Genomic DNA, 16,600 nt, shown 5'->3' on the forward strand with positions numbered 1-16,600 from the left:
AACACCCAAATGTGGATTCTCCCCAGAATAGGGACACCACCAGTCTTCATGTGGGTTAAATCTGACAGCTTTCATATGAAACGCTGTAGATCACAATGTGTCACGTTGTCAACGTGGTCGCCTAGGCCTACTGTTCATCAAAGTTATACACATGCATGAGATTCACACATATTCAAGTCTATTTATTGAACTTTACTTTGTACAAGTGTGACATCACTTTTCTTTTTCTTTTGTTGCCCAAATCATTGAGAAGTAGGCTACATTGTTTTTCAGTTTTTTTCCTTTCTCTTTTCTTTTCTTTTCTTTTATTACAGTAAGCACATCTGTAGCGATGCAGATTTACATACAAGTAAAAGAGGAGCACAAGATGGACCTTCTACCATTATAGTCACTACAGTATGACATGACATTTTACTTCTCAACAGGAACAGACAGGAAAATAGTGCAGCCCAAGGCAGAGACAGGGTGGGTCATTCAGATTCAGAAGCATGTGATCACTGCAAGATTAACCACTTAAACCCTCTAGATCAGTGTTTAAAAAAAAATCATGTCAAGGTCCATTATTTCAGTGGTTCTCAACCTGTGGGTCGGGACCCCCAAGGGGGTCCCCAAATTATTTTGAGGGGTCCCCAGATGATTGACTTAATGTGCAACATTGTTTTATCACTCAACAGTAAACAAACCAACATAAAGTTTTAAGTGTATAGAGGGTATCTGCATGTTTCTAAAGTGACAATTTAAGGACTTTTAATACCTCTAAAATGACAAATTAAACATCGGCCAAATTGTCAAATATTAGAGGCAGAAATTGTGAAAATAGCCGATCTACATGCTCACAACGCGAGGCGTTGATGTAGATCGGCTATTTTCACCATAGAACCGTGTTATACAAAATATAATCCCTCAACTCTTAGTGCTCGCCAGGGTGGGGGGGCCCCATTTAAAATATGAATATTTTGGGGGTCACAGATATGGTGTAGAGGGGAGGGGAACAAGTATAGACCCCTGGGAGACCCTGATCAAATACATATCGTTGTTGTCGGGTGAAAACCTTCTATGTCCAAAACAGTTCGTTTTGCTTTTATCATTTTTTAAAATGATTTAAACTAGTGAAAACAGCCGATCTACAAGAACACAACCCCTCGCACCGCGAGGTGTTGTGTACTTGTAGATCTGCTATTTTCACTACTTTTGTGCGACAGCCTTGTGTGATGAAGCATGGCTTTACTTTGCGAAAGAACATACACATTTGAAACTTGGAGATATGAGGTTTCCACCCGACAATGACGATATATAGGGTTTAAATGGTTAAGATCAATTCATAACCCATCGCATGACAGTGTTTCTTGTGATGTTCAATGTCAAGCATCAGTTATTGTCAGAAAGAGACATTGTCGTGTGACGGAGTAGAAAGTCCATGGAAACCCCAAAACAGGGTGGAGAGGTAGAGGCAACGGCTTCATCGCCAGACAGTGTAACGCTCCAATACAAGCTAACCTACAGGATTGTAGACGGGATATTTTGGAGCTTGTTGTAGACGGCTAGTTCCTAAGGGGACTTGAGGTCTGTAGGGCAGCAGTTAGTTAGCACAGGTGGGAGCGTTTCACTGTTACTACATGTCATCTTTTCGACACCCAAACCCAACCCTTACCCTAACCTCCGTGTGGTGAGTCGCTAACCCTCCCGACGCTCCTTTGTCGAAATGACGGTCATTCGAAAGAGCGAGATTTCCCCAGCACAGGTCAGTGTTCTCGGGCCCGGGGACCCCCAGGGTTCTTTTGGAGGTTCCAAATGGACCTGTACAGGTCTGTAAAACTCTCAAGAGTAAGGGGGGTCCTGGGAATTAAAATGTTTGAGATAACCACTAGCGCAGATGATCGTGGCTGGTATGGCATCAGATCATTAGCCCCGTTCAAATAGCAGGACCAAGTAAAGGGTTTTCTGGGTCCCAAATGGGGGCCTTTCCCTTAATGCTCAGAATGAACATTTATACTTGGTTTTGGAATAAACAACGGTCTTCATCTGCAAAACAATTGCCGATATACAGTATATAAAGCAGGGGTCTTCAACAGGGTCCTCCGAGTTACTACAGGGGGCCGCCAAATCTTTGTGTGATATAGGATCATGTTTTTTACATTAACCACTTGAACCCTAGCGTCTCCATTCTGAGTGGAACATTAGCCAAAAATAGCAGATCTACAAGCTTACAACGCCTCGCGCTGTATCGGCTATTTTTGGCAAAGAGGTTTGTAGAGGGAAAAGAATAGCAGACTAAAGTATTTGAAGGTTCAAGTTGTCAAATGTCTGAAAACACAAATTACTCCAACATGATGACAGTGCTGTCAAACAAGTCTAAGCTGTCTAAGAAATCTATGAAAATTTTTAATCTGCAACACAATATTTTATACAATATGTAGTGGGTGTCCCTGATTCATCTCTCTCTCAGCTAAGGGGTGAAAATGTTGAAGACCCCTGATATAATATATATATATACTGTATATATCAAATGTCTCTGTGTCTAAGGGGAAAGGGGGAGGTTAGTTAATCCTGCAGTTGTTTCAGATTCACCCAGCTGGTGTCTGGCTGCTCAGATGACATGAGACATCATGGTGAGCGCTTGGTGGGAAAGCAATCAGGGGACAGGTGTGTCTTGCTCAGGGACAAGTCAACACGTGTTACCACACAGCCTCTCTCTGGCCACTAAGCTACGACTGCTTCCAGTCTGATTGAGAGATTACTGGATGTTGTAAACAAAGTCACAGTGGAACAGTAATTTCATGCCTTTCCTAACGTTTTACTGGACCTGCCAGGGCTGGGCAATCTAGCCTGGTTAATAAACCAGACCGCACAACACCACCCCCTGGCGGTAGTAACGAAGTGTGCGATAGAGGCTGGCACCGCCAGGCTATGGGCAATCATCAACCCAAAATACTTCGAAAACCATATTTAGGACCAATAAATCGGCTTAAACTTGCTCATTTGCTATTTGAATAATCAAGAAGCAGTTAAAAATAAAATAAATGAATAATTACATCTCTTCAATTAAAAAGATATATATTATAATGAATCAACTAAATAAATTAGTCGGTTAGTCGTGATATTAATTTGACGTTGCCCAGCCCTATACCTACTCTCCCACTACACAGAAATGAGGCATTTTCTTTTGCAAGTGGTTACCAACAGTTACATGCTGGAAGAAAGAGAACTATACCAACATTCCGTGCAAGGCCTCCGTTATACAATTAAAAACAAAACTAGTGACTAAGTTGTCTCAATTGGCAAATAAAAAAGACATAGAAAATGTTGTGGGAGCAGATTGAACTTGGTCCTGTATTGAAACTCAGCTATGGTTAGGTAATGACGACAACGCCAACAATCAGAGTTTTCAATTCAAGGCTGTGAAAAAAAAAAAAAACATGACATTCATCGGCAGTGCATTCATTCATTTCAATATTACATCGGTGAATATTATAATATACACCGATCCATTTTGAAAACAAAACAAAAAAAGCCTAAAAGTCCTTCATTAAACATTACTTTAAAACAAGAGGGCAGTGTAAAACCTTCATTTTGTCAGCCAATGTCTTATTTAATTTATCACCTGTAAACACTAAAAAAGTGCTACTTTGCCAACCATTTCTCAAGTATTTTGTCCCAGGCATCATTTCGTAGTGGTACATTTTGTTTCCCTAACTATGGGTATCAATTTGGACAAAACAAAACAACAAAACTCTTCAATTAAATTTCTTTCAAGGGCACATTTCCCATCCCCGTCACCGAAGCCTGATTTATACATAGTTAAACGCGGACGTCTCATGCCCACAACAGCTCATTTACAAGCTCACCGCACGCCGCGCGGCGCGCCACAAGCTTGTACATCAGCTACTTTCATGCACAATAATGGCCTGCAACTAAGTATAAGTCAAGCATTACTCTATATATCAGTGGTTGTCTATTCCTTCCCATGAGGTGCAAAACAAAGCTAAATCAATGACAGTGCAAATGAAACGAAAAAAAGAAATATAATTTAGACTGCAGATAAAACAACAATTTCTAATTGCTCGCGATACAGACAGAAGGTTCCATCATCTGTGTTGACGATTCCACCAAAACCAATTTAACGTGATCATAGAAATAAAAATAAAAATAAAATTTAATGCTAGAGGCAAGTAAATAAATATTGAAACTGTACATCAATACTGGCTGAGGGGAGTAAATGTGGGAATGAAACGAATTAGCAAACTCAAGTGGTGGCCATTACAGAAACACGTGAATAAATTGGCATTGCGAGTACAAAAATCTTTTGGAGACCTGGAAAAGTCTTGTATACAAAACAAATCATTAAAAAAAAAAGATGATTACATTACATCATTTTAAACTTTCCACCAGAAACACACTCATCACACACAGTCTATCATTCACTCCGGCAAACACACCACATTATGAAATGATAATAACAATAATAATAATAATCAATGTTGCCTTCATTACTGAAAAGGACCAGCTTACTTTCCGTGGAATGTTGAAAGTACACAAGGTCTGACTGGAAAAGATACAGAAGGGCCGACCGATCTATAGTCCAACGAGCCCCCTTCCAGTAGTGATGGGACGATAAGAGATATTATCGTGTATCGTGATTAAAAACACTCACGATAATCGTATCGTGGAGATTTGATTTATCGTGATATCGTCCTCCGTCATGCACTGGGATCAATTCACCTTTTATTTGCCGAGCTGCATATCCGGTACCACTTAAACCCTCTAGCATTGGTAAAAGGTACTTATAATATACATACTTGATCGTTTTTTTCACTCTCTCTAAAATGTCTTTGCAACCCAAAAAAAGCCGATCTACAAGCTCACAACGAGCCGCATTGCGACGCGTTGTGAGATTGTAGATCTGCTATTTTTTGGCAAATGTTCCGCCCCAGGATAATGGATTTTGATTATCGCGTTAATATCTTCACAATAATCGTGATATGCAATTCTCATATCGTCCCATCCCTACCTTCCAGTTCCACCCCGACAGCGATGTATCCATACAAAACACTTTTATAAACGAGCTGGCTCTCTGACATGCAAACTTCAACTTACCACAGGGAAAAAAATATATAGTTACCTTCTGACAAGGTGCCAGAGAAAGCCATCGTTGGGAGAATTGATGGTTTGACAGCCAGCCAAATAATGCGATTGTTACTTTGAAAAATGGGGAAACAGCATATTTATACACGGAAACATTCTGCAAAGATGTATTCGATATTGTGTGTTTGTATGCATCATTCACAATACTGACGTACAGATATTATTGGCCAAGGTCACTTTTCAAGTATATTATCAAAAGATTATACTATATGCTAATCAAGGGACTATGTTGAAGTTTACTTGCCATTGGATTCCACAGGTTCTGCTAGCTTCAAACAAAAAACCAGCAGCTTGAATACAGCATAGTTTGCCAGAAACAAACATACAAAACTAAAAGGCATACAGAAGCATTACAGTAAAGAGAGAGAGAGAGAGAGAGAGAGAGCCAACCGAGCCGTCGGGCTGAAATAAGAACATGCAGGTACAAAAAACGAGACAAAGAACTACAATTGTGGCACCCTTTCACTATTGAAGTCTTTTTTTGTTTTCTCTAACGAGTCCGCCGTTCGTCTTAACTGCACACAGGGTCCTCCGGCACCTACTGTACGTTTGGAGGTTGGTCTCTGAAATGACACGTTTCCATGCTAACACTGACACTTATTGTCACCATGGCGAGCTACGTGATGGACGGGCACTCGTGGCTTTCCTGCTCGTTAAGGAATTTTGGTCACTGACTTTCATCTCTCCGCCACTCCTCGCCCTCCTCCGCATACTGGCGGGATTCTCTGAGATGACGGATGCAAAGAGTAAGCGAAACGTCACAAAGACTTCATCAGAGTAGGGCTGGGCGATATAGATGAAATCAAAAAAGGTATATTTCTGACCAAATGCCTCAATATCGATATTGTGATGATATTATTTTCCCCTTAAACCAAATACCTCAATATCGATATTGCGATGAAATCATTTTCCCCTTAAAAAATTTCAAAAATAGCTAATCTACAGGATCACAAGCTTGTAGATTGGCTATTTTTGAAGATTTCTGAAAGTAGAAAATAAGGCTTAAAGGAGTAGTTCACCCCCAAAATTACTTTTTTTCTATTGATTAGTCACGCCATGGAGACTAGAGTTCAATAATATTTTTTTGTTCTTTGTCGCATTCCTAAGACAAAAATGTGATAACAATAAATTTACCCCCATTCGTTCCGGATGGGGACCCGTTTCAAAACGGGTCCCCATCCGGAATCAATGGGGGTAAATCTACTTGAATCAAATTTTTGTCTTAGGAAAGTGACAAAAACCAAAAAATATTATTGAACTCTACTCTCCAACTGCGTGACTAATCAATAGAAAAAAAGTCATTTTGGGGGTGAACTACTCCTTTAAGTGATTAAAACCAAGAAAAGACATCACTTAATGCCATATCACGATATCCAAAATCCAAGTCGACATCTAGTCTCATATTTGTAGTCTCATATTTACGATATCGATATATCGCCCGGCCCTACATCAGGGCAAAGAAAAGACAGCAGAGCTTGTTGGAAAAGTCAGTCCAGAGTCTCACAGTTTGAAGAGTGCGCTGCCTATGAGCAAGGCAGTGGATGAGACGAATACAGGAAAACTCGACCTAAAACAAATTTGACCTCATTCACACGGCCGCTTGTTTCCAAACGAGTCTGTGGCCTTAAGCTAGATGCAGAATAGACCAAAATCTAATCTTTGCTTCTGGGGGTCCCTGGAACAAAATATTTTGCGATAGGGGTCCATCCGTGGAACAAAATATTTTGAGATGGGGATCCGCGGCCAAAAACACATTTTGGGGGTCCTTAACCACTGATAGGCACATTCTACAAATCTATTCTAAATCCTAACCGTTTTCTGAAAAAAACGTATGTTGCTATCAGTGTTTCTCAACCTTTGTCATGTCAAGGACCCCCAGAATGATATGTATTTGGCCACGGACCCCCATCGCAAAATATTTTGTTCCAGGGACCCCCAGAAGCAAAGATTTGATTTGGGCCACAGACCCGTTGGGAAACGCATGGTCGTGTGAATGAGGTCGAGTTTGTTTTAGGTCCAGTTTTCCTGTTACCGATGGGGCGATTTGATGAGGGCTCAGCAGAGAGGACGGGACAGATTAACTGCCCCAGGATAGCGATGGAAGACAGTCCTGCTGCTTTCTGAGGTCTGTGTGTGACTACAGATCCATGTCTGGTTGTTAAGACAAAGCGGAGTGCGTCGCGATAACAGAGTGAAATTAACACCACATAACGGCAGAAATTGACTGTGGCTGTTAAAGTCGAGCTGAAATAAGGAACATCCCCGTCCTATTTAGCAATGAATGGCCAAATAAATAACTTAATTGAATTGTCGTGCTTTTACTGTATGTCAAAATCCTACTGTAAACAAAATGACAGGCAAGAACCAGTCAATTTCAACCAACAACTTCCACACAGAGCTAAGATTCATTATGTTATAGACACCAGTGTGGCGTCGTGTGCTGTACGCAGTTACGGCAGTGATCCACCATGTCCAAAACGATCTCATTTTACAGATAACAGACGGTACACCAAAATATAATTTCTGGAAACATTCCGAGGTGAGAAATAGCTACCGCAGCAACAGAAACTTTGATCCAGCACTGCCTAGTTTGATAAGACTTTACTTTGTGGTCCAAGACGACCTCCAGGAGGGTCATCATGGTAGCTGCTATGCCCGAGATGAGTGCTCATAGTTGGGGTAGGAGACGCACAGACAGTGGGCGTCCGTCCCGGGAGCTTCCAAAGCTCCATGTGGCTAAACCATCGCGGTGATTGATCGCCATGTTCCAACTCCTATCCTATTTCACTTGGTAATGCATCACCATACGAAAGTTAAATACTCGCGAAATACCGTTTCAGCTCGACTCTAACCCCTGACTTGTACTTGATTGCGCGCCGTGTCACGCACCGAAGGTCACCAGGATTCCAACCACACAGTTATTGGTGGAGAGGGATGCGTCGCCAAGCAACAGTGCTGAGTTTAGCACATCATCATCATGGGCTTGAAGAAAATTCAAAGTGTCGTTTGCTTCCTGCGACACGTTGTGTGAGCTTGTAACCATTTTCGGTGCGTGATCCCTGGCACGCGACCATGTACAGTATAAACCACCCATAAGCTTGTCTATTATGCCTGCTACGTTGGCAGTAAGCCATCATTCATACAGGTTCGTGTAGGTTTCAAATTACGTTTGTCTGGTGAGAGTGAAAGTTCTTTGAATCCTTTGGCCATTGTGGCCTTTGGACTTTGAACAGTCAGTGCCATGACTTGGTCGGGAAGTGTGCTTTTTCTGTCCTTGTTGGGACTTGGGAGTGTTGAGTGAAGTGTTGAGTGAAGTGCGACAGGCCCGGATCCGATAGGTGTGACTATGGAGGCTCTTACAGTGGCGGTTGCTTTTGGAGATGAGAGTTCTATTTGGTCCAGAGAGATCAGAAGTAAAGAGCAGGCTCGCTACTGAAGTCAGACAGAGACGAGCTATCAGCTGGTGTGAGCTATGAGAGAGAGAGAGAGAGAGAGAGAGAGAGGGTTTGAGGGTTCAAGTTAAATAGGGAGACATTATTTAATTTCAATTCAACCATGGAAATGTAATTAATTGAATTACTATCTAGGCCAAGTAATGCACCCACACGACACATGTGAATACCGTCATTGTGCCTTAATTATAAGCCCTGCACATGAGACACTGTTCTATTCAAGTTCTTCATTTGTCGTGTGCGTATGGTACAGCCAGTAGCTGGTAGTAAGTAAAATGCTGTAAATTGCACTGTAAATTCCAGAGTGTTCATTTGTACACTCTGAGAGTGTACACATGTCTGGGTCCATTTGGTTGCATTTCTACATTTACAAATGTTACAAATGTAAAAATTATAGAAGTGTGCTTTGGCACTGCCCTCACGATTCAATTCGATTATACGATGCATATATTATTGAACAACATGGCAACATTTTCATCAGTCAATACAAGCAGTCAGCTATACCTCCTACAAAATGTATGCCAAATATCTAAATAGCTATGAATTGGATTCATACTTATTTTGTATTTGTACCGACTGTCAAAACAGCACATTATAGGCCAACAGTGGTGTAATTTTACATTCCACAGACCATAAGACTCATACTTTCCTATAACTTGACAAAGCACTCTTATTTTGAAGTCCTCTGACCGGACCGTGCGCAGCCCTGCTAATTTCATACTCACACACACACCTGCCCGTTATATAGTCGCACGGCCGAATTGTGATGCATCGCTGAATCGATTATTGTTGACACCACTAATAAATGAACACTGAGGATTGTACTATTGATATATGTCTCTACATCACTTCTTGACAGCCGAGCTTGGTTAATCCATAAAATATCAACATTTTTACCATGACTTCCTCTGACATCTGTGTGCGCTGGGAATTGGCGTCCCCCTGGTAAACCGGGTCATCGAGTTTGTGTTCCTGCCAGGCATTAAAGTCCACAGAATGCTTGGGAACGTAGCTCGACAGGTCTAGAGAATGCAGAAGGAAACGCAGAATTATATACTGATCAAACAAACCATATTCAACACTTTCACCATCAATCAATCACAAAAGGTACAGTAGTGTGTCAAGGGCAATTGATTAGACAGGGGTTGACAACTTGACACTAAGGTCTCAGAGGCACTTGCCCATTGGGCAAGTACTAGGTATAGGTAAAATTTGAACACTTTTTGTTTACTTTCTGGGGCTGTGCAATGAAAAATGCCTCGATTTGTATGCCAAATACATACCTAGCTGTGAATTTGACTATGGGTTTCACGCTTGTTATTTTATATTTTTCAGTACAGCACATTACAGTGAAAACAGCACATTATAGGTAAATAGTGCTCTTATTTTACATTCCACAGACCAAAATACAGAGCGCTCTGGCCATGTTCAGGTGTTTAGACAGATATCTTGTGTTGCGTTTATAGATGGTTGCGTCCCCTCTCAAAGCAAGCTCCACCTGCCCGAAGGTTTTATTTACCTGCCAGGGGCAGGTGCGGCCCTTTAGATAGGAGTTATTTTCTAAATCGACATGCTGTAATGCACTGAACCTTTCAGTACTGTAAACTGACCTATAGGTGTCACCCAAGACTACCAATAAGCCAGACAGTCATCCAGGGAATGAATCCATTTAAGTTGCCTCAAACTGACTGGCAAAATAGCAAGTACACTATTACTACTATACTACTAGTGTACTGTGCCAGGTTACAATGTGTTGATGCGCTGTGAGATTGTAGATAGCCATTTTAGCGATATATATAAAAAAAGGCTATAGCATTTTGTTTTCTTTGACGGGAAATGGGGAGTGTGCAGACTATTTATGCTATAGACTCCTATCATTTTCAACCTCTCCTCTCCTCTCCTCTCCTCTCCTCTCCTCCTAATATATTTGGGAAGCCGTTGTCTGTTCGTTTGTGTTGAGTACCGACATCCATCAAAACGTATGACTCCTTAAATGCCTAAAAATGGTCTTCTAAGCTTAACACCAGAAATGTATACATTTATTGCTACTAGTGTTGATGATCAATTTTAATGACGCCCTGTTAGAGAGATCTCTGTGATGCCAGGGGGAACAAATCCCTTTTATGCCCATATATGGAGATATGGAGATCCCTGTGATGCCAGGGGAACAATCCCTTTTATGCCCATATATGGAGATATGGAGATCCCTGTGATGCCAGGGGAACAAATCCCTTTTATGCCCATATATGGAGATCCCTGATGTCCACATCCCTGATGCCCACATCACTGTTGTCCCTGAGGCGTCTTACTAGTGTATATTACTGTATGTCTTGATGAATTAAAAACACAAACACAATGGAAACAAGCCCTTAGGGATTTTTGTGTTATCCTTTTTTTTTGCTGATCTACAAGCTCAAGCTTGTAAATTGTCTATTTTCGGAATGCAGCTAAGTGAAAATCAGCCATTTCGGCCTTAGACGATAAAATCAACTGTAGACTTAGTCGACTGAAATCCTTAGTAGACGAAGACAAATATTTTAGATGACAAAAACGATATCATAATTTTCCGTCAAAATCAACACCGCCTTCATTAGTTGGTCCTGCACCCGTTTTATAGTGGACGTGTGAGCCCTTTTTCTTTTGATAGGATAGGATTTAACCAATGGAATTGATTAACACCTTCGGTAGCAGATCCATTGTGTGATGCCTGGCTTTCTCAAGTCACCATCAACAGAAGGTCAGGGGGGAAAGAGAATGAATGGGTTGGCAACTACCAGCCTCAGCCTGTGATCACTCATGACCAGCTGTTCTACACTGCCCTCTCCAGGAGAACATTGTAACGGTTTATTGTGGGTGCTGCAGAGGGAGTAACACTGTAAGGAGCTGCTTGTCTGTAAGTCAAGTTTGCTTTTGACAACAAAATAACATTCTGCATTCGGAATAGTTTACAAATTCTGTAATGAAACGTATGCTTTTCAGAAATAAAACTACATTGAAAAGTCAAATATCACAATATGTTTCCACCAAATACCTCGATATCAATATTGTGACGATAATCAACATTTTGAGAAATGTAGAGCGGCAATTTCTGCAATTTTCCAACATCTCTGACCATTTCTAAATGTATAAATAAGGGCTTAAGAGATTAGAACCAGGAAAAGACCAACACTTATATACCAGATCACGATATTACAATATCCAAAACCTATATATTCCAATAATTGTATTATACCCATATTATGAGGAGCCCATTCACATTAACATTTTAAGAGAGCTGTCCTGCGCTTTTCATTGATGAAGGGTTTAGTAAACCCATAGTCCGGAAAATGTGTCAAAAAGTGCAAATAATAGCCGAAACTATGAACTTCTCTAGATGTTAAATTATGTCCTGAGAACCCCATGACGTTATACATAGATCTATCGCTCAAAGTTCACCAGCGCAATACATTTAACTTACTTCCAGATTAGATTAGATTCCTGCCGGACCAATTGCTATATGCAACTTCCCTGTACTCTCTCTCCATGTCAACACAGTACCGATCAAATGAGGATTTTATTTCATTTTATTTTTTATCTGGTACAACAGGGGTTTTCAAAGTGGGTGACAAGGCACCCTGGGGGAGCCGCGAGATAATTTGATAATATTTGGAATTCATCACTATCACTACATCAATATCACTTCACTATGTTAGTAAAACAGACCTGATTTGCACTGTACTTGATGAGTTCTTTTTCCATCTACGACACACCTCTTCACCAAAAATAGCAGATCTAGAAGCTCACAACGCGTCACTTTGTGATGCGTTGTGAGCTTGTAGATTGGCTATTTTTGGTGAACCTTCCCCCCAGAATAGGCATGCGGGGGTTCAAGCGGTTAAACGTCAAGTATAACGTTATTTTCAGTCAGTTCTGATGGAAACAGAGGGAGTAATACTGTCTATAATATACAGTGGTTCTCAACCTGTGGGTCGGGACCCCTAGGGAGAGTCAGTAATTCAGGGGTGCCATGGATGAAAAAGTTATTCACAGGGGTGCCCTGAGTCAAAAAAGTTTGAAAACCCCTGGACTACAACACTTATCATCTCACCAGTGTTGGTGGTGGTGTGAGTGGGTGAGCTGGTGAAAGTGGACTCACCAGGTAACATGTCATTAGGTCGAACACCCTTTGGATCGACCACCAAACTCTAACCCAAACCCTAATCCTAACCTCAGTAAAACTATGCCTAACTCTAACCCTAAACCTAACCTCAGTAACCGTGACGCGGGTGATTATCTTAACCTGCCGACACTAGCGGGTGATTATCTAACCTGCCGACGATGTTTGACCCAACAGGAGTTCGACCTATGGGGCAGTCCCCGACTCACCAGTGTTGTTGGTGGTGTGAGTGGGTGAGCTGGTGAACGTGGGCCGGGGGATGTGGATGCGTCCCACCATGCTGGGCTGGTCGTCCGCCACCTTCCCTTCTCGCCTCACGCTCTCCTCTTCGTCCTCGTCTCCGCTGTCCCACACACAGCTCTCCGACGGATACTCGTATGTGCTGCTGAGGCTGGACTCGTTGAACGAGATCTTCATCTGAGAGAGGGAGAGAGAGAGAGAGAGAATTGTTATAACAACACGTAACTGTAAAAGGAAAAATAAAACCACATGGATCTCAGGATCCCGGTGGGAACGTTGTGGCTCCAATAGGGATCTTGGACTTCATGTGACCAAAATGTTTGACCAAACAGTCTGTCAAAGGCGAATTGACTAAAACAATTGTTGTTGTTGTTTTGTACTAAAATCTTAAATTTTTTAAAAATGAAAGTATAACACATAAAATGGTAAATGGTGCATTTATATAGCGCCTTTATCCAATGCACTTTACAGAGATTGTGCATTACACATCCACACATTCACACACTGATTGCGGAGGAAACCATGCAAGGCACCAACCTGCTCACCGGGAGCAACTACAGTAGGGGTTCAGAGTCTTGCTCAAGGACTCTTCTACACCAACTGTGGGCTGGGGGAGCCCGGGATCAAACTGGGAACCCTCCGTGTTCTAATGACAGTTTCTCTGGGCCCTGAGCCACTGAGGTCTTCTTTACTGTTTGCATTTAATGGTGAAAATGATGACCTTTTGTAAAGTACAAGTTGCATGCACAGAATATTCACGGCAAAGCAACACCACTAGGCAGATGGGATAAGCGTCTCAGTTAACTTTAACTGTGCTGATATTTTTGTATCAAAGGCAGAGTGATATTTATAGTGATGATGATGATGATGATGAGGCATATTTGATATTTGAGCACAGCTGGAATCAATCAGAGGTGGAAAAAACCTTAAGTTTAGAACTAGCAAAAGTCAGCACATGGCTAAATGACAACAAGTTGTCACTAAATCTTAAAAAAACTGAGTCAATACTCTTTGGGTCAAACCACAACCTAAGGGAATCTCCCGGACTCAAAGTGGTAGTAGGTAATAATCAAATCACAGACAGGCAGGCCGTCATGTATTTAGGATGCATATTAGATAACAAATTATCAGGTGAAAATATGGCATTAAAAGTAATAGCAAAAGTAAATCAAAAAGTGAAATTTCTTGCCAGAGTCTCGACTCAGGTGGATCAAAGAGCGCTAAAAATACTAGCATCAGCACTAGTCCAATGTCATTTCGACTATGCATGTACCTCCTGGTATTCCAGCATCCCTAAAGTCCTCAAAACAAAGCTACAGACCTCCCAAAACAAAATGATTAGACTAATCCTGAGACTTCATCCCAGAACTCATCTTCTCCCAGCACATTTTCATAGCCTAAAGTGGATGCGAGTCGAGGAGAGAGTATCGCACACAAAAATGCGCATGGTTCACAGAATTAAGAACAGGGAGGTACCCAGGTATCTGGTCAAATATTTTGTAGATGTAAAGGACACCCATCGGTATAACACCAGAGGTAGCTCTACTGACTTTGTACCATACAAATTCAACAGCGGTATGGGAAAGAGCACATTTCTATACTCAGCAGCCGTTATGTGGAATGGACTTCCTAAGAAACTTAAATCCATAGTCTCAAAGGACACTTTTAAATCTTCACATAAAAGATGGCTAGAAGAAAAAAGACAATTTTCATAACTATGTCACATTTGCAACAGTAAGATGCTTTTAGAGAACATTGTTGTACTGTATTATTGTACTATATTGTATTATATTATATTGGAAAAGGACCATAATGGAAATAAGCCTACCAGCTTTCTTATGTTCATCCTTTTGGCTATTTGTATGCTTATATGCTAATATGTCAATAAAGAAATCAATCAATCAATGGAGCACAGCCTTTCGACCAATCAAAATTGCTTGGCCACAACGCACCTTTACAGTGCGTAATGCACATCACTCATTATGATGATGACCAGATAATTATATCACCATGGCAAACATTAACAGTAATGATTGCCTCCTTATTGCTGTTGAATCATTGCTGCAGACACCCTTTATCTGATAAAGCACAGACTTGGCTGCAGACTTGCAGCATGAGTCGATAAAAGTTTCTATAAGTTCCGATAAAAATTCCTACATTTCCTCATTCTCGGAAAAGAGCAAATTTAGTCCAAAGTGCACCTGGTAGGTAGTGAATACATCAGACACAGCATTTTGTGGCGTCTATGACATCCAGCTGTCATTCATGCACTCAGGGGCGTCACAAGGGGGGGACAAGTGGGACTGAGTTACCAGGGCCCAAGGTGGAGGGGCCTTAATTTAGCTATTGAAAAATAGCAGATCCACAAGCTCTAAGCTCTCCACAGATCTACAAGCTAGCAGCGCGGCGCGAGCTTGTAGATCTGCTGTTTTTGAAAAGTCATGAAAATGTGTGCAAATCTTTGAATATTTTTTTTTAAGCGAAAATTTGTAACTCAAATTTTGCTTCCTGAGGGGTCCCTGGAACTTTTGAGATGGGGGGGTCCGTGGCCAAATACATATCATTTCGGGGGAGAAAAAGTTCTGAGCACCACTGACATAGAAACATGCGCAGATCTTCATGCCTAATAATGCGTTCCCAGTCTAAGTGGGTTAAACCCCCTCCCCCTATGAAGAACATTCATGGGGGGCTCGCAGTGAATCCTTGTACCCAGGGCCCAGAATTTGGTGCGACACCCCTGGCATGCATGCACTTTAAAAGGACAACTCCTCCCTAAATCATTTCTTGGCTCATTTTCCTACTTATATTGATCCCAAAAGACTGTCCATGGGGTCTATTAGGCACAAATGCCCCTGTTGTCCAGTTTCCCCAGCAGAACGCAGCAGCTATCATAGCATAGAGTTGAGCCTAAAAGGCTATTGCTATGACACTAATTGTTGTGGTCAAAAGTGTTTTTTTTTTTTTTTTTTCATGAATGTGTTACTAGTTGTCGTTACAAATACATCCATGGCTTCGTTGTCCCACACAAGCCACCACAATCTCATGAATGATGTTTTGGGGTGAGCATTATTCACAAGTGCCAATCATGCCAATTGTAGGGCATCTTTTCCGGGACTTGGCAAAACACATAAAAGCCTAACATCCGTTTAGCAGAGTGTGATGGCTTGTGTGGGACAGAAATGACATGAATTTGTTTGTAATGACAACTTGTACCACATTCATGAAAAATAAAAACACTTTTGACCACAACAAATAGTGTAAAAGCCAATAGGCTTATAGACTCCACTCTATGAGTGCTATAAGTGAGAGCTGCTGGGTTCTGCTGGGGAAACTGGACAACAAGGACATTTCTGCCTAATAGACCCCATGGACAGTCTTTTTGGATCAATATAAGTAGGAAAATGAACCTAGAAGTGTTTTAGGGAGGAGTTGTCCTTTAAATGCACAGCACTTTCCCCCGGTCAGATGGGGGCAGGTGGCTTCCTTGCGGGGGCTTCTATGCTCTTGCCATGTGACGGATCACCCGAGAGCTTGTTGTAAGACATGTCCATCTGGCAACGCTTCAGTGCTCTACAAACAGGGATCCATGGGGCGAGAGAGACAAGCCCTT

The 16,600-nt window shown here is 41.6% G+C and overlaps 1 protein-coding gene across 1 annotated transcript in view; it reads right to left on the reverse strand.

Moving 5' to 3' along the window:
- Positions 1 to 8,508: 8,508 nt before the first annotated feature.
- Positions 8,509 to 16,600, reverse strand: part of tprn (taperin) — a gene marked incomplete at its 5' end in the record, with an annotated part of 43,186 nt that continues 35,094 nt past the window's right edge. Inside the window, 3 exons of the mRNA XM_080743589.1 lie at positions 8,509 to 8,612; positions 9,492 to 9,616; positions 12,960 to 13,167. Of these exons, the coding sequence (XP_080599715.1) occupies positions 8,550 to 8,612; positions 9,492 to 9,616; positions 12,960 to 13,167 (396 nt within the window). The 3' untranslated portion in view covers positions 8,509 to 8,549. The remainder of the gene's footprint in view (positions 8,613 to 9,491; positions 9,617 to 12,959; positions 13,168 to 16,600) is intronic.

This window comes from Nannobrachium achirus (assembly GCF_963921795.1).
Source record: "Nannobrachium achirus genome assembly, chromosome: 15".
Lineage (NCBI taxonomy): Eukaryota > Metazoa > Chordata > Actinopteri > Myctophiformes > Myctophidae > Nannobrachium > Nannobrachium achirus.